The sequence below is a fragment of the Scylla paramamosain genome, chromosome 15 (assembly GCF_035594125.1).
Source record: "Scylla paramamosain isolate STU-SP2022 chromosome 15, ASM3559412v1, whole genome shotgun sequence".
Lineage (NCBI taxonomy): Eukaryota > Metazoa > Arthropoda > Malacostraca > Decapoda > Portunidae > Scylla > Scylla paramamosain.
The window spans coordinates 5,131,829-5,159,780 of record NC_087165.1 but is presented as its reverse complement, the minus strand read 5'-3'; the positions used below and the strand labels follow the sequence as shown (position 1 = coordinate 5,159,780).

General features: G+C 38.6%; 2 protein-coding genes across 7 annotated transcripts; both read left to right on the top strand.

Annotated features, from left to right (window-relative positions):
• On the top strand, positions 1-7,819 carry LOC135107192 (uncharacterized). Its single transcript, XM_064016867.1, has 5 exons — positions 1-280; positions 3,320-4,074; positions 4,288-4,395; positions 6,325-6,488; positions 7,091-7,819. The coding sequence occupies exons 2-5, from the start codon at positions 4,046-4,048 to the stop codon at positions 7,156-7,158; spliced, it is 369 nt and encodes a 122-aa protein (XP_063872937.1). The 5' UTR covers positions 1-280; positions 3,320-4,045; the 3' UTR covers positions 7,159-7,819.
• A 1,669-nt stretch (positions 7,820-9,488) lies between these two features.
• Positions 9,489-26,816, top strand: LOC135107302 (uncharacterized). 6 transcript variants are annotated; one of them, XM_064016993.1, is made up of 4 exons: positions 9,489-9,634; positions 11,111-11,271; positions 18,800-18,984; positions 24,643-26,816. In XM_064016993.1, exon 4 carries the CDS (start codon positions 24,965-24,967, stop codon positions 26,237-26,239), a length of 1,275 nt encoding a protein of 424 aa, XP_063873063.1. In that variant the 5' UTR covers positions 9,489-9,634; positions 11,111-11,271; positions 18,800-18,984; positions 24,643-24,964; the 3' UTR covers positions 26,240-26,816. The 6 variants fall into 6 exon arrangements, with proteins under 6 accessions (XP_063873063.1, XP_063873066.1, XP_063873065.1 ...); XM_064016995.1 differs by lacking the exon at positions 9,489-9,634 and adding an exon at positions 9,789-9,889; XM_064016994.1 differs by lacking the exon at positions 9,489-9,634 and adding an exon at positions 9,965-10,120.
• The last annotated feature ends 1,136 nt before the right edge of the window (positions 26,817-27,952 follow it).

Sequence of the window (27,952 nt, the reverse complement as noted above, 5' to 3'; positions counted from 1 at the left end):
ACTTCACATGCCATCACTGCATCTCAAATCCTCTCCATCCATCCATTCAGTCGCCTTTACTTTACCTACCTTCCCACTAACGTGCATCATTCCCCACCTCACCCACGGTACTTCACGCCTCCGCTTCAGGTGTGGCTGTTAATTCTGGCTAGTGTGGTCGCTGTTTTCATTAGTTTCGCCAGCGTGATGTGGGCAGAGGCGAGGCTTTCCCTGCAGGAGAGGCACAGGGACCCTCTCACCACCTCGGGGCTGTGGGTCGTCAAGGCGCTCACACAGGAAGGTATAATAGAGGAAAGAGGCCTTGTCTTGTGCATTTTTTTTTTTCTTTTCTAATATTTCTCTTCATGATATCGATTTCGTTCTTCATGTGCAACTTACTTTGTTTTCAGGCTTCTTCCTCCTTCCTTTTTCTTTTTGTTTTCTTCCTCGTCATGAAATTGTTAATGATTTTACGATTATTATTATTATTATTATTATTATTATTATTGTAAGTAGCAATAGTAGTAGTAGTAGTAGTTTCAATGTCATTATATATATATATATATATATATATATATATATATATATATATATATATATATATATATATATATATATATATATATATATATATATATATATATATATATATATATATATATATATATATATATATATATATATATATATATTTTTTTTTTTTTTTTCCGAGTGAGGGCAAATATGACAGTGCCTGTATTATGAAGTACTTTATATCCTTATAAGAACTAATTTCAAAGGCCATGAGATGATAATTCCAATTTTCATAGGTAATTTCCCCTTTGAGAATCCAGAATTCCTATCAGACTATCACCAGAACCATGGGAATCATAATATATTCCACAAGAACCTGTCAAAAATAAATAAGATGAGAGGGAAAGTGTTTCTGAATGCGCCTCCACATTGCTGTCTCGCAAGGACGGAGCAGTTGGGCAGCAGTTCCTACCCGTTATAGTCAATCAGGAAGCAAATTATCTACATTGTGCTATTTTTCGTAATTTACAAAGTTGATAAACGCCATAAATTGAACTGTGTGCGTCATTCACCTACGGTCGTCTGCTGGTCACCCAGCCAGCCGTTCCACTACGGAAAGAGCTCAGAGCTCGTACCGACCGATCTTTGGGTAGGACTGAGACTGTGTGTGTGTGTGTGTGTGTGTGTGTGTGTGTGTGTGTGTAAGTAAGTAAGTAAGTGGCAGTGTCCCTCCTATAAAAAAGAAAAAAAAAAGTAATATTTTATTGCCATATAATTTCCATACCATTTCAACACAAAAGCATACAAACTGAGAGGTGTGGCGTGGTCTGTCGAACTCAAGCTCCCTGACTGACAGCTTACGAGTAACATGATAATAATATAGTGGTGCCTCGGAATCCGAATTTAATTGGTTCCAGGAGGCTGTTCGGATTGCGAAAAGTTAGGATGCCGAAACTATTTTCCCATGAGAAATAATGAAAAGTGAAATATTCCGTTTCTGGACCCCAAGAAGACCCATTTTCAAGACACATTTGACTGCAAATAAGATGATCAAGGTAAAGTAAGATGAGTAAATGACCTACTATAAATATCAAGTAATAATAAACCTCACATCCGTCGTGATGCAGCAGTGTGCGGTGCCTTATTTATATCGCTGTGTGACTGTGTGTTTCGTCCTCACATATCCGTGATAAATACACAAAGGTGATAATTAGTATAAAAAAAAAACACAAATCAAAGTGAAAACATGGGGTAGACTAGCAACGAACTGAACGAACATTGTGCAAAGATGTGGGTCAAACAGAGTGGGTAGACGTGTGAACAAACCTGATGCTACGTTGGTGTTCGGTTTCCGAAAATGTCCCCAGCTTGTAGGGCAAAATTTCCTCAAAAAAAAAAAAAAAAAAATGCTTCGGATTCCAGTCTGTTCGAACAATAAAGGGTTCGGATTCCAGGGTCACCACCAGTAGCGGCTCGTGTATAGGCACTGCAGGACTGCAGCATACCCTGTTTCCACTCAACAATATATTTTTTTTTATTTATGTAGGACGGACAAAGTCCAAGGGCAATAAAACTGCAATAAAAAAAAAAAAAAAAGCCCACTGAAGTGCTGGTCTCCGAACAGAGTCGAAAGCAGTAGTGAAAAATTACCAGACAATTGTCTTGAAACCTCTCTGTTGAAACAGTTTAAGTCACAGGAAGGTCGAAATCCAGAAGCAGGGAGGGAATTCCAGAGTTTACCAAAGAGAGGGATGAATGATTGAGAATACTGGTTAACTATTGTATTAGAGAGGTGGACAGAATAGGGGTGAGAGAAAGGAGAAAGTCTTGTGCAACGAGGCTGTGGAAGGAGGGGAGGCGTGCAGCTAACAAGAACAGAAGAGCAGTTGGTATGAAAATAGCGGTAGAAGGTAGCAAGAGATGCAACATTGCGACGATGAGAAAGAGGCTAAAAACAGTCAGAGGAGAGGAGTTGATGAGACGAAAAGCTTTTGTTTCCACTCTGTCTAAAAGAGCGGTATGAGTGGAACCCCCCATACGTGTGAAGCATACTCCATACATGGACGGATAAGGCCTTGTACAGACTTAGCAGCTGGGGTGGGGGAGAGAGTGAGGCTGAGAAAAATTGGCGGAGACGACTCAGAACGCTTAAATTCATAGAAGCTGTTTCAGCTAGAGATGAAATGTGAAGTTTCCAGTTTAGATTATAAGTAAAGGACAGATCGAGGATGATCAGGGTAGAAGAGGGAGACAGTTGAGTGTCATTGAAAAAGAGGGAATAGTTGCCTGGAATGTTCTGTCGAGTTGAAAGATAGAGGAATTGAGCTTTTGAGGCATTGAACAATACTAAGTTTGATCTGGCCGAATCAGAAATTTAAGAAAGATCAGAAGGCAGGCGTTCTGTGGCTTCCCTGCGTGAACTCTTCACTTCCTGAAGGGTTAGACGTCTACGAAAAGACGTGGAAAAGTGCAGGGTGGTATCATCAGCGTAGGGGTGGATAGGACAAGAGGTTTAGTTTAGAAGATCATCGACGAATAATAGGAAGGGAGTGGTTGACAGGACAGAACCCTGAGGAACACCACTGTTAATAGATTTAGGAGAACAGTGACTGTCTGCCACAGCATATACATACAATGTATATAATGATTATTTTTTCCTCTAAATATTCATATTATTTAAGAGAGAACTTACTGAAGCAGTTATATATAATAATGAACATGCTAACTACTTATAAATGCTAGAATATGGATTTTTTACTTATATAATCAACTGTGTGTGTGTGTGTGTGTGTGTGTGTGTGTGTGTGTGCGCGTTCGCGCGCCGCAGCAACGGAATGGTTGCCACGGACGGACGGGTGTCGTCTGCTGGTCGTAACGTGGCTGCTTGCGTCGTTGGTGTTCATGTCGTCCTACAGCGGCATCCTGACGGCCATGCTCACAGTGCCCCGCGTCACCATCCCCATCGACTCCCTGCAGGATCTCGTGAGTCAGTCGTGGATGCCCTGGCGGCTGGAGTCCGGGTCATGGATGTTGCAGTACTTCAGGGTGCGTGTTGGGGCCTTGAGTGAAGGAGAGGAAGATTAAAGTGAGAGAGAGTATATGGGGAGGGACACATGCGCAGAGGAAAGGAAGGGAATGGATGTGGAAAGGAAAGTGATATGAAAAAGCTATGGCAAGGACAAATATTGAAGGTAGAAAAACTACGATAGGGAGAAGAGGTAATTAAGAAAAAAAGGGAGGAGGGTTGTCAGATTAAATAAAATCTGAAGAAGGAAATGAGAAAGGAGATGTACCCATAGAAAGAGTGAATGTTGTGAAGTAAATCTTGATAATATGATCAGAGGTTCAGACCCTTTATTGATTTATCATAGCGTCTAAAAAGACAGATACGAGGAAATTTTTATAAACAACTCTCTGATGACTCCTCAAGGAGTCACCAGAAGGAATCTCTCGGGACGTGTACGAGGGTCACGAGGGAACCATAGTTGACTGCTGGGCTGCACGGGAACCCATCGCACGGGGCCTGTACGCCGGCATTTGTGACCACACCACCATGAAGAAGGCCATGTCGTGGGACTTCAGGTCAGTCATCAGAACCAGACTAGCAGCTGTTGAGGGCAACTGGCTCTGAGAAACGCAAGTTGTTTCTGCTTTCCTATTCCATCGATTGACTTGCAATTTTTAACACTAATTTCTTGTTCCTTAAACATGCGTAACTTTTTTTTTTTTTTTTACCTCTTCTCGTTTCGTTCCTTGGCTTGGCGCCTCGTCGCTCACATGACCTTTGCTTCGCAGCACCACCGGCAGCTGTCACCTGTATATCGCCCACGAGGTGGTGTTCAGCTTCAACTTGGCCGTCGCCTTCAGGACAAAGTCGCCGTACAGAGAGGCAGCCAACTACTGGTGCGTCCCTGTCTCTTGCTCATCTTAATCCTTATGTCCTACGTTCCTCTTCACACTTGCCTACTTGTCCTAAATATTAAAGAGAAATCTTCCTCTTATCACACGGTCATTTTGTTATATTATTATTATTATTATTATTATTATTATTATTATTATTATTATTATTATTATTATTATTATTATTATTATTATTAATACCGTTAAAACGCCTAGGAAGGTAATAGACGAGCGAAGCGCATGAGAAGGAAATCTGAAATGATTTTTCGTTACAATTTGTATTAATGTTATTAATTACAAAATATGAGGTTTATCAGTTCATTAATTGAAAAGCCAGCGCGGCAATTTCAGGCACGGCGCACATACCGCACTTGGCTAATTTTCAAATCACTCTAGCTCAAAAACTTTGCGAGAGGCCAATCGTTGTGCTATATACGGTTGGACAGGAAATTTAATTCTGCGTTGAGTGTTATGCGTCCAGTACTGTTGAAACAAAAGGAAGTTGGTAAAAATTGCAGAAAACTAAGAGTGACTACAAAATCCTATTTTCGACACTCTTCTACTTTTTGTAAATTAGCCATTGACTTCACCGAATAGAAGAGATGAAACCTATATCATATAAAATTGATAGCACTGTGCTAATTTAGTTACGATCGGCCGCGTATTTACGGAGATATTAGCGTTTGAATACCGTTACAGGCGGTGCGGGGACATACCGTCTGGCATAATATAAAAAAAAAAAAATCATTCTTGCTCAAACCTTTGCGCGAGCCGAATGATTGCCAATATACCATTAGATAGGAAATTTCAATCTGTGTTCAATGGTATGTGTCCGATCTTATTGAGAGAAAAATAAGTTCGTGGAAATCGAGTAGTTTTTTAAGAAATCCCATTTTTTGACACCCTTCTAATATTTGCAAGCTAAACATTGACTTTACGCAATGGAAGAGATGACAGCTATATCATATAAAACTGATAGAGTTGTACTATCATGCAGTGGTAACTTCGTTACGATCGACAGCCTAGTTCTGGAGATATTAGCGTTTGAATAGTGATATAGTCGGGCCGGGCCGCTCAATATGAAACAACAACCTCCATAGTAAACTTCGCTTCGCTCTTTATTATTATCATTATTATCATTATTATTATTATTATTATTATTATTATTATTATTATTATCATTATTATCCTTTAATTATCTTTTTAGAGGATAAGGAGAGGACATCTAACAAATTCATGTCCGCTTGTTCAGTAGAATGAACTAATTGAGCAACACTGATAGATACAAATCATCCTTTCAACCGTAGCACTAATCCCACCTAACTCGAAAATGTGCAGAGATTTGGAAAGAAAATATATACATCATGCTTCAATGATAATAATAACCTTTCACATCTACGGCATCGCTGATTGTTCTTATCACTATTGGCCTGTAGTCTGAGACGCGTTGTTCTCTTATCGGAACTGTTTGCAAAGCCCACAATGATCAGTCAAGTTCTTGTGAATATTTTTTTTTTTCCCATTGACTATGCAGAAATTTTGTTAACCCTTTGACTGCTATTTGGTACATTTTTCCTTAATTACTAATCACCCTTAGACATCTTTACTTGTTCTACAGCCATCTTCAATCTTTAAACTGGATAGAAATTGCAAAATTTATTCTTCTTAATCCCTTTCTTTCTTGTAGATGCTTATAAAGTTTTCAAGCATTACTTATGTTGCTGTTAATTGTTTTGTATCGCAGTATTGTATTGTTAAAATCAGGAAAACAGTCATGAAAACTTCAGTTACTTCCACTACAGTCTGTCTAAAGTGCTCGAGATAAAACACGGAAACGTCCAAGATTACGATTCTTACACCTTATTACTATACAGTTTCACGTGCCGATACATCCAGTGACTATGAGTCAATCCCTATCTGCTTCTCCATCAGGATCATGAAGCTGAAGGAGGCTGGAGTGATAGACATGTGGCTGAAGAACGAGATCGTCAACACCTCGCAGTGCCTCAAGTCGCCTTCCACTGACAGACCTTCCAGCCAGATATTCGCCCTCGACCTGGACTCCTACATCGGGTCCTTCCTGGTGTTGATCACTGGTACCTGCAGGAGGAGGAGGGGGAGAAGGAGAGAGAAAGCGAATTACAATACTACTGACATTATAATCCGCTTTCTCTTTCCTCGTATTGCTAATGTAATATCTCCTGAGCTGAGGTTTGCTATAAATCTAATACTCACCTCTACGTAGCTTATATTGTTTTCAACTTTCTAAGTTTTAAGTGTAATTCTCCTAATGTATATTTGGTATATGTACGACTATGTATACTTATGTCTATATCATATAGAATGTGTGTATAATTATAACACACGTTGTGATCAGCCTACTCGTATCTCTTCATCAGTAATGGTTATCTTTCTGTCTCCATGTCCCTGTGCTGTGGCGCATTCCTTTGAAATTCCTCCAGAAGTTCACGGACTCGACATAACTTGCTTCTTTTTATGTTTTCTTTATTATTACATACTCCAGTGAGTCCAGTCTCCTTACTTCAAGGAAGCGAGTCTCTGGCTTCGTGTCTCACTCTCACGTCCTTCCTTCATCGCGTATTCCATGTAACGCTTTGTTTCGTCTCGGGAAGAATTTTCTTTCCGACCTGACTGTCGCATTTCTGTTACAGTCACATCACTGAATTTTTGTTTTCAGGCATGCTTTTGGCGCTGTTGTCTTTCATGGCGGAAATGCTGACAAAGGGGTGCCAACACAATGAATAGAGGCCAGAATGATGGCCCTGAAATCTCTCTGCCTGCCACCCCTTTGCTCCATTCATCGCCGTTCACCCGAGCCACTTACTACTTGCTTCTCCTTTGTGTTGGATTCAGCATGCAGAAGATATACATTAGTCCATTACAAATGTACGTACAGTCGGATGCAATAAAACCTCTCCCAGCCTTGTTCCATATATTCATTAGCGACTTGTGTCACCTCCTATATAACCCGATAAAGGCTGTTGTTTTCCTGTGATTGGTTTAACCCCCTCAAAACTAAGCTTCGAGGCCACACTTACTCTGCCCCCGTCTTTTCTCATGATCAGTACTTCCCCGCCTCCCATTCCCCTTAACACCACAACCACCAGCCTCCTCCTCCTCCTCCTTCTCCACCCAGTTCCCTTCCATCTTCACTGTTATTACCTCCTCTGATCCCCCCCTCTCCTCCTTCCTCTGACAGCCTCATCTTTTCCTCCTCCCTCCCTTCAACCACCTCCTCCTCTTTCACCTTCCGTTTTCCTCCCACCCATCTCCCCACCACAACCACCATCCAGTCCTCTTCCACCACCAGGAAAACAACAGCCTTCGTCAGGTAGGAGATGACACATGTCGCTACTGAATATATACGACAGGACTGACAGAGATTTTATTGCCAACTGTACATTATATCGGAAAAGAAATAAAAATAAAAAAAATAAATAAAAATCACCCGTAAAGACTTTCAATGCACCATGGATGTGATCATGTGAGAAAATGTTTTGAATCTCCTTCATTTAAGTCTAAACACATCTCCACGGACTCCTCGACGTGTTTATAGTGCATCAGAACATTTTCCGTGCAGTGTGAGGATACGGCAAATACTACACAGTCTTCTAGATCCCAGCAACTTCCCATTGGTTTAATCATAAGGATGGTGATTGTGGAGCATTATACCACTGTTAGTTATTCTTTTTTGTGGTAGCACTCCGACATTTTACCATCATCAAACTTTATGAGAGAGAGAGAGAGAGAGAGAGAGAGAGAGAGAGTTAACATTCAAATCAGGCAACCCAAGGCTTCGTTTCACATAAATTTGGTTAGTCTCCAAAATGTATCTATGTTTACATATGTCTAGGTAAGTGACATTTCGCGAACTTAACTGAAGTCTACATCTGCCTGAAGGTTTCAGGGGCCGTTTTTCGCAAATAAAATCTTAACAAAGCGTCGGACAAAGACGCTATTTTGCCAATGGATGTTTTAGACCCTGACCTAATTGGCAAAAATATGCTTTGGTGTCACATGTGGAAAATGAAGGCAATTATAAGAATAAATTTAGGGTAAACTTAGCTCAAATTTACAGTAGCGAGACTAATGTTACCTTTTTACCTGACTATATTATTACCTGTGTAGTGTTGAACCCTGTCAGGGAGGGCCTACACGCAGGAAGGTTCCCGCACACTGTGCATGTACGAGCCAGTCTCGCTTCGTGACTGGTGCGATAAGTCACGCCTCGTGAATGGCCGCCACCTTTTCACCAGCTAACTTAACGTAACATAATCAAACCTAATCTTACCTAACCTAACCAAAACTAACCTAACCAAACCTAACCTGACCTAGCAGAAATAATGTTATAATAAATAAGAGGCTATATCCAGTAATTAGGTACAAGGTAGGTTACAGGATAGTTAGGTTAAGGTCTAAGTTAGGTTAGGTTAGATTAGGTTAGGGCTAGGTTAACTAAAGAGAAAATGGCGGCCAATCACATGGCGAGACTGCTTGCGCATGTGCAGAGTGTGCGGGTGACTTTTCTGCGTGCAGGCCCTCCCCTGGTCATATCATAATAGACTATATCATATGTCACTGTATAGATTATTATTATTTTCTTTTTCCTATCCTGATATGGACAAGAAATGTTACTTTGTGTCTGTAAGAAGCATATCTTTTAAGCATGCAAATGTTTCACTGCAGATGCAGAAATGAGCGTCAAGACAATAATAAGATCAGTATAATGAATTAAAACATATCGCTGAACTCAAGCAACTTTCCCATCTCTGTCTTGTACATAACTGATAGCAAAAAGGAGGGGTTATATTATAAATATTTTAGTAGTATGCCATATATAGAAAGTTTCAAGACACTTCTCATGATTTTGGTTAATCCTTTTGATTGCTCTTTTTTGGGGGGAATGTAGGCCTTTCTTCAGTCTTTTTGTTGGCCTTTTGGGCAGACCACCCTCTTACGTAAAAATAAATAAATAAATAAATAAATAAATAAATAAATAAATAATAACAAGAGGAAAAAGAAATCATAATTTTCGCCCACTACTTGCACATGCGTAGTAGTACTTCTAGGGACTATTTATAACATGGGTACTTATTACACATAACACCGGAAATACCGCTGGCTGCGTGTTAACGTACACGTTACCCCCGCGGCACCAGACAACACAGCGCCAAGAAGTCGCCGCCTCCCAGCCCCCAATCCCATGGCCAGATGTGTGACGGTGAGCCGCTCCGCTTTCTGTACGGGCAGGATTTCCTATTTTTAAGCCCCCACCAGCTTTTGTTATGCATAGTACAGTTTAAGTAAGCAGTGTGGATAATACTGAAATAATATTTGTGTTTTCATCTGAGGGTTAGTGTAGGTTAGGTTTAGATTCATTAAGTCAACAACTGCTGATCCCTCTATTGTGTACATCACGATTTGAAAAGCGTCAGATTTTGTTGAAAAATAAGCTTAGTGTCTGAAAATTAGTAGGGTAAGGCTATTTACATAATTCCCGGCAGTGTATGTTGTAGGAAATATCTAGGAGGTGAGGGTGAGTAGCCAGGTGAGTGGGTGGATAGGGAGAAACAGCAGCTCCTCACGGTGAATGCTCCCACTATAGCCTAGCGCCACCCCTCCCACGGCGCCCTTGAGCCCTATGATGCCAGTAGTTAGGAGATCTGCCTCTTCTGTCACTACTCACATCTGCCTCTCCATCCTCAAAGTACGTTAATCTGTTAAGTGCATCTTCGGATCTTCCAGTTCAGATACGTAGCTCATCAGACTCAGGAATAGTTTACACGTCATCGGCCACTGTGTTACTCAGGCCAGCGAAGCAAGTAGAGGAAGTACTATGAAATACTAGGATAGCTCATGCATACAAGTACCCCAGTCAGTTGGACGTAGTTAAGGGTTTGGCAGAACAAAGGACTGGGCTATGTATCTTGTGCAGAACAGATACAAGTAGGATATTTTGTTTGTAGACTAATAAATTAAGACATTTTTGGCAGTGTGTGTGTGTGTGTGTGTGTGTGTGTGTGTAAGAGTTTGGTGTTTGTCACATGGGCTTTGATGTCCTCATGTGTTTTTCCAAGGTGTTGACACTTGACAGAACCAGACCAGACTGCAGGCCAAAGGCATATCTTCTTTTCCACTGTCTTGTGGATGTCTGCATGAGTCTGAATTTAATTTGCCATGCTCCCACACTAACCCACACTTGTTTTGCCCTCCTGTTTTCCTTCTTCTTCTTCTTTTTGTATATACAGCAGGAGTTTTATACAATACTCTAATTTTCTTCATCTCTTTCCCAATGCACAGTAATCCTAGGGATGTGGTGGGAAAGTAGGAGGTAATTCTTTACCATAGGGCCACACTGCTCTAAGTCCTTATTTCCAAGTACTTTCATCCATTCCCACCTAATGGCCCTAGATCCCACCTCACTTAAACTAGCTTAGCTTAACTAGATTAGCTTAGCTTAACTAGATTCATTAGATTAGGTCATTAACTTGATCCCCACCTAACCATGGAAAGAGGGTAATATAAACTCTTCTATCATAGTCATCCTCTCAAGGGAACTCCGTGGAATATACTTTAGTATCAACTAAATAAGACATTATATTCAGAGAAATACACAGAATGAAAATACTGGGCAACATAATGAAGATCATGTGACTATCATAAGTGCACAGTCACTAACCATCTTGCATGCCATCAGGTCAGGTGTGAGGGATGATCCGTGCTTACATCCCACGTTACCGCCAAGTGGAGGGTGAGGCTGGTCGTAGCCACTACGTGTACCTCCTGGAAGTTTGCTACGTGGGTCGCGTCCACAAGCTGGAAAAACGTTACTCTGCATTTCACAGCTTGTACAAGGAGGTGAGACTTAGGCATATTTCATCTGGCTGTCTTATTTGATCAGATTTAGTATCCTTTTTTGCACTAGTATTGTTGTGTTCACTTTACATTCATTTTATGAGAAAATTTACAAGAGCTGCATCATGCATTTCAAATCTATTAATGCAATATAAATTTTCTTCTCTTGCCAATATTCCTTTACTTATTATTTACATTTTGGTGGTACTTCATAACACAACTCCTCTTTATTCAAACATATTCTTTTCTTCCTTAACCTTTGCAATGATTTTTTTTTTTTTTTTTTTTACCATACTTTACCATATGTCCGAAGTAAAGTCACCTCAAGCCAGACTGATCAAGAAGCCATGTCCCTTGCCCCTCCACCCTTTGAGTGAGGCAACTGATTGGTGCACTCATAATGCTCTTGATGTTCACCCAGATTTTTGTACTCAAAATATTTTTAATAATTTTTTTGATCTGTCTTTCCCTAAGTTATCTATCTATCTATCTATCTATCTATCTATACATCAGGCTGGCAGTCCCACATGGGGTGGCCCAGTCAAAACACCAAGTTGATTTCCAAAATGTCAGTAGGAAAACAATGATGATACCAGAGTAGTAACCCTTCAGAAAAAATTATGGAAGCAAATTTACTCAAATAGATTCATCAGTGTGACTGCCAACATGAACCACATCTCCATGTGTTGACCTTCTTGTAGTGGAGTTTATTCAGATGATGTATGTTTATTTGCTCCCATAATTTTCTGAATGATTAATACATTGATATTATTATTGTTTTCTTAATATTTAAAAAATCAGCTTAGGGCAAGGCTTATTGGTAAAGTGATGGAGAGTATCTTGAATATAAAATAAAATTGAAAATGGCAAGAGTACTATAAGTGCACCAATTGGCTGCCATGCAGGGAGCGTGGAGGAGACAAGGGGCATGGCCTCTAGATTACTTTACCATGTAATAACTGCCATTTCTCAGTAGTACCACATTTCTATGTTTTCCTCTAGCCTGGTCCATCCTCCAGTTACTCTTTTTCTTTCAAGATAGGTCACATATCCACGCATTTGTGGCTTCTTCATATTCAGACATTTAAGTTATTATTGTCTGTATTTCTTGCAACCGAGATTTATGCTTGTCTTCACAACTTGCCTCCTTTTAATGTTCCTGTATTCATTTTTCATAAACTTTCCTCATACTCTCTTTGGGACCTGTTACTCTTTTTTTTTTTTTTATTTCATGGTCCTTTCTTTTCTTTCATCTTATAATTTCCAAATGCTTTTTCCTCATCTGATTGGTTTCCTTATGAAAGAAAATTGAAGCTTTTGAACTTAGTTTCATTAGAGAAGCTTAGATTAAAAGAGGATCTGATAGAGGTCATGTATGATATGAGGAATATAACAAGAGTGATAAACAAAATCCTCAGGGACATAAATGAGGATAGGATAAGAAATAATGAGTTCAAGCTTGATGAAGTTGGTTTTAAGAAAGTGCTCTAGTCATCCAAATCCTCTTTGGCTGCTGGGGTGGGTTCCAGCCAGCTATGGGAAATCCCACTCACTTGTTACATGTGTGCCACTGCAGTGGTGATGAAATGTCTCATATTGTTAAGTTGTAATTAAATATGTCCTAATTACTAAAATCTATAATAAGGCAGGATATATTTATGATGGGCTAAATTTTTTTGAGGCAAAAAAATATTGAATATATGTTTCATTAGATTTGTCTGGGAGGTTTTGCAGCACTGCTGAGTTTGCTTTGATCTGATCCAGGTTGCCTGTGGTTGAGAGAGAAAGAAAGAGAGAGAGAGAGAGAGAGAGAGAGAGAGAGAGAGAGAGAGAGAGAGAGAGAGAGAGAGAGAGAGAGAGAGAGAGAGAGAGTTTCACGTTATCCTGTGGATTTTATCATTATGAACATCATGAAAATACAGGAGTGAAATTATGAAGTCAATTCCAGTATTGTAACTTCAGATGCAAAATCTCTCTCTCTCTCTCTCTCTCTCTCTCTCTCTCTCTCTCTCTCTCTCTCTCTCTCTCTCTCTCTCTCTCTCTCTCTCTCTCTCTCTGTAGACAATTTTTTTCCTATTTTGATTTAACTTTCATAACATCAGACTTATGAATCTTCATGTTTTTACTGAATAATAATAATAATAATAATAATAATAATAATAATAATAATAATGATAATGATAATAATAGTAATAATAATAATGACATTAATAATGTTGATAATAATAATAACAACAACAAAAGTAATAATAATAATAATAATAACAATAATAGAGAGAAAAAGAGAGAGAATGGGAAGGGGTGATGGAAGGACAGTGTGAAACAAGGATGGGGTGAGGGATATGGGCAAAGTTAAACTATTTATAGGGTAAATAAAGTTTGTGAAGACAATGTGACAACACTGGGGGAATTTCCCACTGCCTGACAGCCATCCACACAAATGGCCTTCAAGGATGTAGACAAGTATAGGAAGAAATTGGTTCTCAGATAGAATGGTAGATGTATAGAATACACTTGCTTATTAGTTGTTAATACTGAGTCAGTAGGGAGTCTTTCAAGAAAATTAGACAGATTTATAAGTGAGGATGATGGGTAGAATTAGGGACTGCCACTGGTAGGTCTGGTGGCTTCATGCAGCTTCCTTCATTTCATTATGTTCTTAATATATACTTTTATTTAGCTTAGGCAGAGAGATACAGTGGAACCTCAGTTCTCAGACCTAATTCATTCCTGAATGCCATTTGAAATCCGAAATGTTCAGAAACTGAAACTATTTTCCCCATAGGAATCAATGTTATATCCATTCCTATTAATTATTATTATTATTATTAGTTATTAATCCATTCCTTGACACCCGTCTACCCTGTCTTAGCGGCTTATGACAGACGCTCCTACAGCCAAGATGGCTGCTCCACAACATCATCATTTATCACCAAAGAGAATGTATTGAATGAACTTAGTAACATGGAACTTATCAAAAGATATTGTTTAGACTGTGCAGGTATTCGCTTTGTCACTGATTTAGGGAGGGAAGCCTTACAGAATGACACAGAGAAGAGCAACCCACTAACCACCAAACTGAAGGTGATCATAACACTTAGATGTCTTGCTGCTGGGAAAAGCTACTGGGAAAATGCAGTTGTACAATAGTGATGATGTTGTGGGTCATCAAGAGAACCACAGGTAGCCCAAGATTATTCCTGAGGGCTGAAAACTGTTTGTTTACATTGAGGCTCTTCAATGGGATCACATTTAATTTGTTACAAAGATTGAATTACTGTCTTAGCCTCTGTGTCTCTCCTTCAAATACATAAAAATTAAGGAAATATTTATAGAAACTATAAACCAGTAATAAATGGCAGCTTTTGCTTTGTCTTTTAGTATTTAAAATCAAGTTACTTTGTTTGAGAATTGAATTGTGGTATGGCAACTGAAGCAATTGTGAGTTTAAAATTTTGTTCAAAAACCAATTTGTTCGAAAAGGAAAGCATAACTGAGGTTCCACTGTAGAGCTCTAACCAATTTTACATGTTTTACCTCTCAAGTCTTTTATGCTTAGCTTGATTATTGATCAGTAACTCTTTATCTTCATGTTTGTGTGCTTGATACAAATGCAAAAAATAATCCTCCTCCAGCATGCACATTCAGTGAGCTTTCATCTTTCTCATTCCTCCCAGATTTGCACCTGCCTGACTTTTTAGTAATGCATGACTTGAAAGAATAGTTTTTGATAATGGTTGTACCTTTATTTTGAGATTAATATTGCTAATGAGTGACAATAGCTGGGGTTATAGTTCATTGACAATGACATTGGTAAAAGTGACAAGGATAATGAAAATATTTATGATGCTGTTACTCTGTCAAAGTTTGATAGTATCTATGTTTCTAATTGCAGTGATATTAGGTGCCTATTATAGTAATACTATTGTACAAATTAATATGGTAGAACAGTAGCCACTCACTTATCCATGTTAATGTGGTGATTGAACTACCTAATGAAATTAAGTGCTTTGCTAAATGGAAGGAGAGATAACATCTTCAATTCATGTCTGAATATCTGATGAGTTGTGATATTCTAGGCCAAGCACCATGCTGAATGTCTCTCACTTGCATAGCTGTGTGTGTGTGTGTGTGTGTGTGTGTGTGTGTGTGTGTGTGTGTGTGCCATGCATGTCACCATTACACAGAAGTAAATTTATGAGCACCAAAATGTTGACACATTAAGGAATAATGATTTCTTGCTGACATCATCAGTACAAGAGGTTGATCACATGGTTTTACCACTCTACAGTAATTGAACTGTTTATTGTCAACTGTGGAACCTTTGATGGAATGGTTTAGAAATGTACAGTTGCACTTGTTTATTCTGGTGATGGTGGTATAAAGCTACTCTGGTGCTTAACTTTTTTTTCCTATCATATACAGTTAACTGAAAAGTTTGCATTTAGGACAATCCAAAAGCCTTTTCTAATCCATTTGAAACACTGAAAAGGCAAACTACAGAATGGGGCAGACTTTTAGGTTTAAGCAGGATTTATTTATTTATTTATTTTTTTTTTTATCTGCCATGTGGCATGGAATGTTGGAAAAATCATTAGTGATTTATTTTTTTATTTCTTATTTATTTATTTATTTTTCTTGTATGTATGTATGTATATATATATATATATATATATATATATATATATATATATATATATATATATATATATATATATATATATATATATATATATATATATATATTACCATTTTCTTAGGACTGAACCCCAAAATAATCACCAAATTTTTACAGAAATTCTCCTGACATCATAAAGTTGAAATACAAGAAGTGTGCAAGTAAATTGAGTAAGAAAATTCACACAAATCAATAGAGTATAATTTTTTACTCTAAATTTAGTTTAAAATTAATTCATCAATGTGTGCATCATCACTGCAAAGTTGAAAGGTACTTTAATGTCTTTTATTTTCCTTTTAACTTACAAACCTTTTTTGCATTATTAGAGAAATCTTTTGAGATCGAAAAATGTTAACTTTTCTAAGGTTCAGACCTGAAAATAAAATAGCACAAATTTACAGGTAAGGTAAATGTTTTGTTACAGTGTTGAAAATCAAGGAGAGAACAAGAATAACATGGGCACAAAAAGTTCATATGAATCTAATAAAATATCATGTTTGCTTAAATTTTATTCAAAATTAATTAGTTTATCATTTCACATTCCCTAAGATGTCTAAAGGAATTTTAAGACCTGCATATTATTTCTCATTTAGCCAAGGAACCTTTCCACATTGCCAGATAACTTTTTTTTTTGAGACTAAACATTTTTTTACCACTTTTCTAAGACTCAGTCTTGAGAAGGAATATTTTCACATTATAAAAAAAATGGGTATGAAAGTTCATATGAATCTAAAAAAAAGTACATTTTTTTATTACCTGCATTTTCTTTAATATGAATATATTTGTGTGTACATTCCCCTTTGATACAAAAAGAGACTTTGAGACCTGCATATTTTCTCTTCTGTCTGCAGTATCAGAGAATAATGGATTTTAGAATTATTGCTATTAGAAATAAGAGTTTGGATATATCTTCTTAAAGAGCAAAGTTATCCTCAGAAAAATTGTGTGATTTTGAAAAGAGTAGTTTTCACAATGTTCTTTCTTTTGTATTTGTTGTATGATGTATTTGTTGAGAATGTGTTTTACTTATGTTCTGTGTTGGCAAGAATTCACTATAAGTTTTCTTTTATTAAAAGAAGTGGAAATAAGTTAGCATCAAGTATTCTCCACTTCCTGAAACATACATATTTTGCAAGTTAACAATGGAAAGCTCTCTGTCATTTGTTCAGCTCCCATAGGTGTTGCTTATTCTTCAGAGAAGATTGTAGGCGGGATCATCAGAGAATGTCACTTGTTATGTTGACCCATGCATTGTTTCAAACAAGTTTAATGTAGTATTATTTGAAAGATATTATGTAATGCTAGGAAGCTTTTTATCATATGAGTCTGTTGCCCTCTTTTTGTTAGTATATATTGAATATGAAGAACTTTTGTGAAAAATCAGTGTACTGAACAGATTAATGAAATAATTCCTCCCCCCCTCTCTCTCTCTCTCTCTCTCTCTCTCTCTCTCTCTCTCTCTCTCTCTCTCTCTCTCTCTCTCTCTCTCTCTCTCTCTCTCTCTCTCTCTCTCTCTCTCTCTCTCTCTCTCTCTCTCTCTCTCTCTCTCTCTCCCAGTTAGTATGTTTGTGTGGGTGAGGATGGATGGGTGTGCAGGTGTGGTATGCAAGTGTCTCTCTCTCTCTCTCTCTCTCTCTCTCTCTCTCTCTCTCTCTCTCTCTCTCTCTCTCTCTCTCTCTCTCTCTCTCTCTCTCTCTCTCTCTCTCTCTCTCTCTCTCTCTCTCTCTCTCTCTCTCTCTCTCTCTCTCCCAATTAGAGAGTATGTTTGTGTGTTTCTCTCTCTCTCTCTCTCTCTCTCTCTCTCTCTCTCTCTCTCTCTCTCTCTCTCTCTCTCTCTCTCTCTCTCTCTCTCTCTCTCTCTCTCTCTCTCTCTCTCTCTCTCTCTCTCTCTCTCTCTCTCTCTCTCTCTCTCTCTCTCTCTCTCTCTCTCTCTCTCTCTCTCTCTCTCTCTCTCTCTCTCTCTCTCTCTCTCTCTCTCTCTCTCCCATTTAGAGAGTATGTTTGTGTGTGTGTGGGGATGGATGGGTGTGCAGGTGTGGTATGCAAGTCTCTCTCTCTCTCTCTCTCTCTCTCTCTCTCTCTCTCTCTCTCTCTCTCTCTCTCTCTCTCTCTCTCTCTCTCTCTCTCTCTCTCTCTCTCTCTCTCTCTCTCTCTCTCTCTCTCTCTCTCTCTCTCTCTCTCTCTCTCTCTCTCTCTCTCTCTCTCTCTCTCTCTCTCTCTCTCTCTCTTAGAGAATGTGTGTGTGTGTGTGTGTGTGTGTGTGTGTGTAAGGGTGGGATGGATGGTTGTGTGTAGTGTGCAAGTTCCTTGTTTTCATTGAAGAAAAATTAAGGAAAGTAGAAAGCCTGGAATGAAATACTATATAAATGACCTCTTATCTTTCTTATTGGGCTGACAGCATTTACTAGTCTGGATTAGGAATTGGAGGGTCTAGAGGGATCAAAGGGTTAACACTATGATGAGATATGAAGGCAGACAGAAATTAACAAAGATTGGTACAAAATGTGAATATCCAGAGTATTGTACCAGAATAATATTCACCTCAATATTTTCCCCATGCCCATGGACAAGTGAATGGCACTTATGTAAGCATTTGTTATAATGATTTTCATATTGGAATTTAAATAACGGAGATAACCATTGCTGCGTGTACTTTATTTACGCAACAATTTAAATATCACTGGAAATGTAATGAAAACACTCAGTATGATGAGAGCATATAAAAATTCAATACAAAATTGTGAGATCTAAAGGTAAAACCAAGCATATGTGTGATCTGCTAGGTCATACCATTTGCAGCACCTTATTGGTTGCAAGAGTGTTCTGTTTGTTTAGTAGCTCCCACCTTCACAGCTGCGCAAGCTGTATCCAACAGCAGAGTTTCCACCCAAACGCTTGCGCAACACAACAGCCAAGGTGTTGGAGGCACGACGTGCAGGCCTTGAACAGTGGCTACACTGTGCGCTTACCCTGCAGCCTTCACCACCTGCCCTCCTAGCCTTTCTCCAAGTCCATAATTATCAGCCACCCCTGCCTGAGTGAGTATTCTCCCCTGGGGTTGAGTTCACACCCCATTACTGCAAATTTACTTCATTGGTGAAAGTAAGAATCAAAGAGTGCAGCAGTTCAAAATTTCATCCCTAGAATTGGACTCATTCTCCCTTCCTTGAGATTGCATTTTAAATCCTTACAAAAGTTCTCATTGATATATTTGGTTATTTTCATACAGGAAGTGCCATACAGGAAGTTGACCTAGTGCAATGTTCCCTCTTCATGAGGAAGTGGACAACAAGTAGAACAGCCAATAGAGGCCTGCTGGATGCACCTTGATGAAATTGTGAATTATTTATTTATGTTATTTACAAAAAGAAAAAAAAGAAAAACAGGACTACATGAGGACAGTGGGTTTAATTTTGAGTACTGTAAGAGGTTATGATGCATTGTGTTAGAGTGGATGAGGAGGGGGAGAGGGAAGGGAGTGAGACTGGCAATCCTCCCTCCTACTCTCCCTCCACACCCTCTTTGACACATTGCCACATAGCCTCTGACAGTATTGATCATTGCACCCATACTGTCCACATGTACTCCCATTTATTGGTAAATAACATATCTATCAAACTCAGTTGTCATGTTATAAAGTACTGTAATGTTCCATTATCTTTAAAAATGACAATTGAATGATTCTTAACTTCATCAAGGTGCATCCACCAGGCTTCCAGTGCTATTTCACTCAGTGTCCACTTAATTCTCCATGAAATATTTTCTTCAATTTTTATCACCGATATAAGAAAGTAAACAGCTATTGCAAATAGTAAAATAGTATAATCTGTGGTGTATGAAAATGGTCTTTATCTAATCATTATTTTGCATTCTGGACAAAAAGAAGAGTTGTGGGTCACCATGGTACAGTGCTATTCTGTGCACTTTAGGGACCAAGGGGTCATTAGGTGCACAGATTAGAATCTTGGCCATGGTCTGAGGTTAGGGAAGGCATTCACTTGAGGTAACATTTCCCAAATGCCATAACCTAGGCTTTTCATTAGGAGGCACCATCCTATCCCAAATAGACTTGAGGAATGAAACATAAAAAAATAGTAATAATAATAATAAACTTTCTTCCAAGATTATTTTCATCCCTGGCTTGAAATATTGCTGATACATGTTTGTTTATTTCCAGTTTTTCTGACAGGCTGATTCTTTGATATTATTATTTTCCTACGGATATTTTTAAAATTGGTGTGGGGCAATGCTAACTGATATGTGATTGGAAATATCTCAAGTACAAAAAGAATTGTGGAGGTGGCAAGACCCTCATGTTTACTGCTGGAGACACAGCATGCCAACATTCCTATGGGGTGTAATTTTATAGCTGATATTTGCTGCCACAATTTTTATGTTGGTTTAATACTTTGATATCACTATTATTTTTCTTCATGATCCTTTTTTTTTTTTTTAAGTCATTTTAAGATATAACTAACTGGTGTAATTGAAAATATTTTAAATATAACAAATTCAGGATATTAGCAAGAGTGCACCAAACAGCTGTCCCACCAAATAGCAGATAGAGGCAGGAGGCAGGTCTTCTAGATCAGTGTGATGTATTGTGGCTATAGTTTGTGAAATGCAACATTTATATTATTCTTGAAGATCACCATCTTCATGTTGCAGACTTACCTATGTGAAAATTAAATGTGAATTTCAAGTGATGATGGTGAAATACACACAGGAGGGACTTGCATGAAAATTGTAATAAAAAAGCAGGTATACTCATGGGTGAGAGCTAAAAAAAAATTAAATATGAACGCCTCTAAAATAGGAACGTATTTAAGTGATAATTGCAGACTTCCAGTGTGTTACAGGATTCCTATTAGATATTTTTAATTACCAGTTCTGTTGCAGTTTTGATGTTTGGTTTTCTATCTTTATGTGAGAAGTTATTTTTATTTATTTATTTATTCTTCTTTATACATAAAACACATTTTCAGCGTTAGTTTCATTATGTCTCCTGATGAATGTTATATGGTTATGTTGCAGCTGCTACTAGGATGGTGTGTGGTAGGTCATGAGGGGCAATACTGAGGACACCCTATGTGATAGAAATTCCCATTTTCTCCTTTGTAGTGACAGGGTAGTCAAGGCTCATCAAAAATTAACTTGTTGGAGCTTGCTGGAACTTGTTGGAGTCCATATTTCCTGTGAGTTTGATCCCATTGAGTATCCCTTCATGGCAGATTTACATCCTTCAGTATTTTTATGATGTGCCCAAGGGGCTTGATACCTCTGGTACTTATTCCATCCATCAGGCACGGCAAAATGAGTATCCTGCATGTATGGTATCATCCATGATTGCCACAACAGTAACAGTTTCACAAATAGTTTTATAAAGACCTGTTGCTTTTTGTTCTTCATTTTTGTGTGCCACCATAAAGAGGCAAAGGCCCACATCATTACCCACAATCCATAGGGTGACAAACCTATAAGGAAGGAAGGAAGGAAGGTTGTTCTTCATTTACATACATTACTAGAATAGCTTTGCTGCCACTCATCTTGTATGTCTTCTCTTATTGTTTGTCCTTCTGTGGCTGCACAACCATGGGGTTTGGTGTGAGATCAGTCTCGAACAATTACAATATATGATGTGAAACTATGAGAATTGTATCTAGCTCTCATTCATTATGCCATGTGTACCATAGTGTCTAATTTGTGCCAAAATAAATATCATCATTGATACAAAGAGAGGGCCCAGAGTGAAACCAGATTATAATTGTGAGGATTCACACCTGCTGTGGGGAAGGATAGGTACAGAAAGAAGATTCAAAAGAGGTGAGGATATACAATCATGCTCCTCTTGGATCTTCTATGGGAACACAGAAATTGATGCGAAGGTGGAATAAATCTTTAGCCATGAGAGGTCTATGGAAATTGAACCCCCTGACTAGGAGAATAAAAAGATGGCACCTTAGATATTGGGACCATGACAGTTCTCAGGTCCCAAGATAATTTTGGGGCCTTTGTACTTTGTCACTACTCATCTTCCTCCCTCCATTTAGATAAGTTTCTGGTGTTTCAGTTTCCCATATATCATAAACATGTAAGACTTCATTTTCTACTTGGCCAGCCAAGCTCCTTCAGAGAGAACATAAGGCAATCACCATCCACAAACATACAGACATTATACCATTACTTCATGTATATGTGTGTTACTTAATGGGCATTTTTACCACTGCTAGCAATGTCATGCCCTCTCTTGGGCATTTAAAAAATACTGAGAAGTAGGTCTGAAAGCAAAATTAATCTTGAACCTTGAGAGGCCTTCACCGGGTTGGATGATCAAACCCTTGATTGGGTGAACAGGACAACATAATGATCATCAGATTCCAAGATTATTTGGGGGCCTTTGTACTTCATGGGACATACTTAGCAATGTCTCCCCTTCTATGATGGTCTTATGTGAAGGCAGCAAAGGCTGCCATAGTAAGTCTTTTCTCACTATCTCACCAGACACAAGGTAGGCAGGACCTGTCAGTGTCCAACCTCTGCAAATCTTCTTCAAAGATCAAAGATCTCAGTCCTGGAAAATCTCATCTCTGTTAGCCTGTCTTCCTCTATCTTCAGCAGCCTTGTCTGCTCCCAATTTCCGTAATTTCCTTGGGTGTCCTACAGGCCTTGTACCATGAGGAACCCAATCCAAGAATTTCTTTGTGTGTCTTGTGTCTTCTATCATTTTACCATGCCTGTACCATCTTGATTTGTTCTTTTCAGTGATCTGCAGCACAAATGTCATCTTCAATCTCTAATTTCTTAATTTCTGATTTTGTCATATCTGGTCACTCACAGGATTGTTCTAATCAGCTGCTTGTATTTACAAAGAGATTCTTGTTGTTAGCTCCTAAGTTTCTGACCCATGGAGAAGTATTGGTCTTAAAGTTGCTGTAAATACACTAATTTTGGCCATTGTTGGAAAATGTTCATGTCTTTTAGTATGGGATACAATGCACTGACATTTATATTACATTTTTGTATTCTCTTTGCTATTTCTAGGGTCTGCTTGTTTTCTTCATTGAAGAGAACTCCCAGATAACTAAATTTATCAGTCTGCTTCAGTTTGATGTTTTCAGTGCAAATATTACTTTCCTCCTTGATTCTGCCTACTTCCACGATTTCATTCTTCTGTTTGTTAATTCTCATTCCCACTTTGTTTAAGATGTCATTACATTTTCTCAGTTTTTTGGGGGTCTTCACATTTTCCTGTCACAACAGCAACTTCATCTGCATACACTAGTGTGATCTCCTCCTTCAGCACATATACTTCCTTCAGGCACCTATCCATATATATTATGAAAAACAAAGGGGAGAGCACTGCCTCTTGCTTCACTCCTGTCTTTTTGTTGAACCATTCATTCACCATTTCTCTGTTCTTAACCTTGCTCTCTGTGTTTTCATATATGCTCTTAATTACTGTTATAATCTTAGAGTCTTCATGTAAAATTCTCCATAGGTTGTTTCTGTTGATTATGTTGAAGGCTTTTTCCAGGTCAATAAAAGCTACATACTTCAGAATGCCCCACTCCCAGTTCTCCACTATCATCTTCAGTGTGAATACCAAATGTTGTGTTCCTGTTAGTTCTGAAACTATATTGCCATGTTCTTAGCTTTTTTCAACACAAGATCTTTATTATTCTCTACATTCCTATATGAGATAGATAATAAGGATATACCTCTGTAATTTGCACAGTCTGTTTTATTGCATTTCTTATAAATTGGACATGCTATGGCTTTCTGCCAATCCTGTGATACTCTTTCATCTTTCCATACATAATTCATGATATACTTCAACACATCCCTCACCAGCAGCTTTATAAAGTTCTATAGGAAGTTTGTCATCACCTAGAGCTTTGCCACCCTTCACCTTTAGTGAGTTAGATAGGTGGAGTAGGCCCATGAACTGTTGTGGTATAGTACTGTGTGTGTCATTTAAGAGGCATAATGAGACCCCACTCTGAGGGAACACTGTTTTGGTATGGTGAAGAGGTTTGCGTATTCCTGTGATGAGAGAAGCTAAACAAGACTGATGCAGTTGTGTTCTGTCTATAGCTTACAATTGAATCCTAATATGCTTTTAAGGTACATGTGTTTTAAGATACATGTTGATAAAACACTGGGTTTCTGCTGTATCACTCTCCCTTAGCCTAGGTCTGCATATTACAAGTTTTATTTTTAAGCTCTTCAGCTCTCTTATTTTGTGTAATGTTTATTTGATTTTTCATTATTAGACAGCAGATTGATAAAGGATCACAACTGCAGTCAGAAAATTCAGATTGACTGACAAGATAATGCAGTTTGAAGTCATACCACTTTATGTTCTATGCAAACTATTTTAATAGAATTATCATTGAACTTTTTCTTTTGGTTATATTTTTATTGGCAGTGAAAAAAAACAGTTCTAGCAGTCTAAAAGGTGATGTTAAGTCTTTTTAATGATTATTGCTTAGATGTATGGTTGGCATTCCATTGATATTTGAATGAATGTCAGGTATTAAATTTTTTTTTTTTTTTTATTATTAAAAATTTATTTCTTATCAGCTTTGCACTTCATGTTGACAAGGAAGCAGTGCCCAGATAATCAGAAGAGCTTTCCAAGTGTTCGCAAAATATTCCTTGACAGGGTGTGGTGTAATGAGAATATTCCCTACCAGGTGTGAGGACAGTGGCTACGAGAGCAGTCCTGAGCACCAGCCTGTCTTGGTGTACCCACGTGATCCTTATCTGCCAGGCCATTCAGCTCGCACATCCACATCTCGCACCCTGCCCAGCACAGTTACCAAGGGCGTCCTCACAGCTCTCTATGATCAAAACTTTCGCATGCCTGTGTGAGTTGTAAGGAGATAGGATTGATCTATAGTTGTGTCTTTATACTGATTTCTCATCAACAAACTGTTTCATTGCCTCACTGCTGGTGGCAGGGGACTGGAAACATCCTGCAGTTTCCTTTGCTATTGTAAATTCATTGGCAGCTCAATGGAGGCAGCTCAGCGTTTGAGGATCTGGCAGGGAGTAATGTTTGTGATTCTTTGGTCTGCTTATGGTTCCACCTACTTACTAAGAAAGCCCCTTGGAGTGGTTAAAGCTGACCTCCAAAAAGCATTAGAGGTCAATACACTTGGCTTGGGATTGTTGGATGCAGCCCTTCTGCTTCCTTATGCTGGGGTGTCTCTTATGTTGGGGTCTGTTGGTGACCATCTTGGACCTCGAGTCACTTTAGGTGGTGGTCTTGTCATTGCCTCAGTTGCAACAGCATCAATATCAATGTGTGAATCATACCCCAGTGTACTTGTACTATTAGCTGTCAGTGGGGCTAGCCAGGCTCTTTGCTGGCCAGCCAGCTGCACTATGCTGGCGCGATGGTTTTCTGATGCAGCACGTAACACTGTCTTTGGGGTTTTTGGCACCTGCTGTTTTGTGTTTGGCATGGCTGGCACTACCTTGGCTGTGTTCTTACAAGGTAACTATGGATGGCGTGTTGCGTTCTTGCCACCGTCCATATGTGTGGCTGTGCTGGGCATGTTGGTGCTGCAATTTGGACGGGATCCTGGGGAATGGAGCCTCATTGTGCCCGGGCGGGCCACTGCCCCTGTGGGGACAGGCAGTGAAGTCTCACTGTCCATCCTGTCTGTGTGGCGGTTGTCCCTTGTGCCCGAAGTGTCCCTTGCCATGTTTTGTGTTAAGAGTGTGCGTTACGCCCTGATGTTCTGGCTACCACTCTACTTACTCCTCTCCCTTGACTACTCACAAGCAAGTGCTGGATTGGTCTCCACAGCCTTTGAGGTGGGTGGCACTCTTGGTAGTGCTCTTGTTGGAGTGGTTGTGGACCGCTGGATGGGTGGACGGGCCATCCTCACAAGCGCTCTTGCAATATCTGCTTCTGCCCTGTCTTTACTAGCCTTTGTAATGCTAGCCCCTTGGGGCCCTGTGTTCCATGTGATTTTTCTTGTTTTGGCTGGAGCCTTTAACTGTGGTCCAGATATCTTGCTTGCTGGCTCAGTTGCTGCAGACATTGGGGAGCAAGTCGGCGGAGCAACGGCTGTGACTGGTGTAATCAATGGTATGGGGTCATTAGGCACAGTGTTGGAAGGTCCTTTGGTAAGCCTGGTGGCTGCCACTCTGGGCTGGAAGGCCATGATGCCCCTCATGGTAATCTTGTCAGCCCTAGGAGCCTTTGTGACTTTTAGAGCAAATGTCATTCATATGCGTAGCCTTGGGTGGGTGAAGGTACCCTCCACTGAGGTTGCATGAGTGGTTAATGAACATTTCTCCTATGAATGTAATAATTACCTTTCAATAGTGTCTACCACAAGCAGGGAAATAGGGATTGCCAATTATTACTGTGATCTGAGGCTTAATGTTGTAAGATAAGGTGTGAGTGATGATCATTGATCATATGTATCCATAATGATTGAAAGGATGATACATTGATTAAATGCACATACAACAGCATACCACACGCACATAAGGCTATCACTGCCTAGTGAGTCGGGTTGAGCACAGCCGTGCCAAGTCTCAGTGCACTCTGTCACTTCCAACATGGGGGTGGTCTGGCCTGAGGTACAACAGTTCAAAATAATTGTTAAAATAAATGTTGATATTTTTTTCACATTTGTTGTGATTAGCCTTAATTATGGGACATATAGCACAATTAGATTTTTCAATATATTTTCTGATTTGATAAAGGATTGCATGTCACTTGGGTAGTAAGATTAAGGAGCTTTGTCACAGCACATGTTTTATTTTCTTCCTAGAGGGATTATATAAGCCAAAGACAAGAGTCATGATTGATTCATGATGATTCTGATAAATAAAGCAATGATGCTTGTGTTGTGTTTTTCTACCCATAGGACCATATGGCAAGGCAATCATTGTAGTATTAAGAACTGAGATAGGAAGATGTTTAACATTTTCTTTAATTGCATGCATTCCTGTCTCAAGCTCACAATTTGTGCACATTTCATTTGTTTTTAGTACATACAGTTATTTCAAAGCTCATCTATCCTTACTATAATACCAGGAATATTCAATATCATATATATATATATATATATATATATATATATATATATATATATATATATATATATATATATATATATATATATATATATATATATATATATGTATATATATATATATATATATACTCGTGTATATATATATATATATATATATATATATATATATATATATATATATATATATATATATATATATATATATATATATATATATATATATATATATATATATATATATATATATATATATATACACACACACACACACACACACACACACAGTAGGGTATGTGACAAAACACGGTCATTATAATGTACAATTGTAATAAAACCCTGAAATTTTTATAAATATTTAACTGGAATAATGAACCAAAACTGGCATAATGAACTCACCACTCATGTGAACACTAGAATTCCAACAAATATTTAATTGGAATAGTGAACCAAAACTGGCAAGATGAACTTGCCATTCATGTGAGCACTGAAATTTTAATAAAAATTTAATCAAAATAACAAGCTAAAACTCGCAAGACTAACTCACCAGCTGTGCGAGCCGCTGTTCACCTATTCACTGCCTGTCCTTTTCTCTCTCTCTCTCTCTCTCTCTCTCTCTCTCTCTCTCTCTCTCTCTCTCTCTCTCTCTCTCTCTCTCTCTCTCTCTCTCTCTCTCTCTCTCTCATTCATTTTGTCATTTTCACTTCATCCTTTCTTACTCTTTCTCACTCTCATAAAGGTAATTATATTTTCATTCTCAATCATTCTCATCCTATTTAGTAAACCTTAGGATTGTTCTTACCTTCAGAGAGAGAGAGAGAGAGAGAGAGCGAGCGAGCTCCAACATATGGGGGGTTTACTATATGTGTACATGTGATACTGACAGTAGGTAAATGTGATCGATGCTTTGTCAAAACAGCATGAAACTTGGGATGGTAAGAATTTA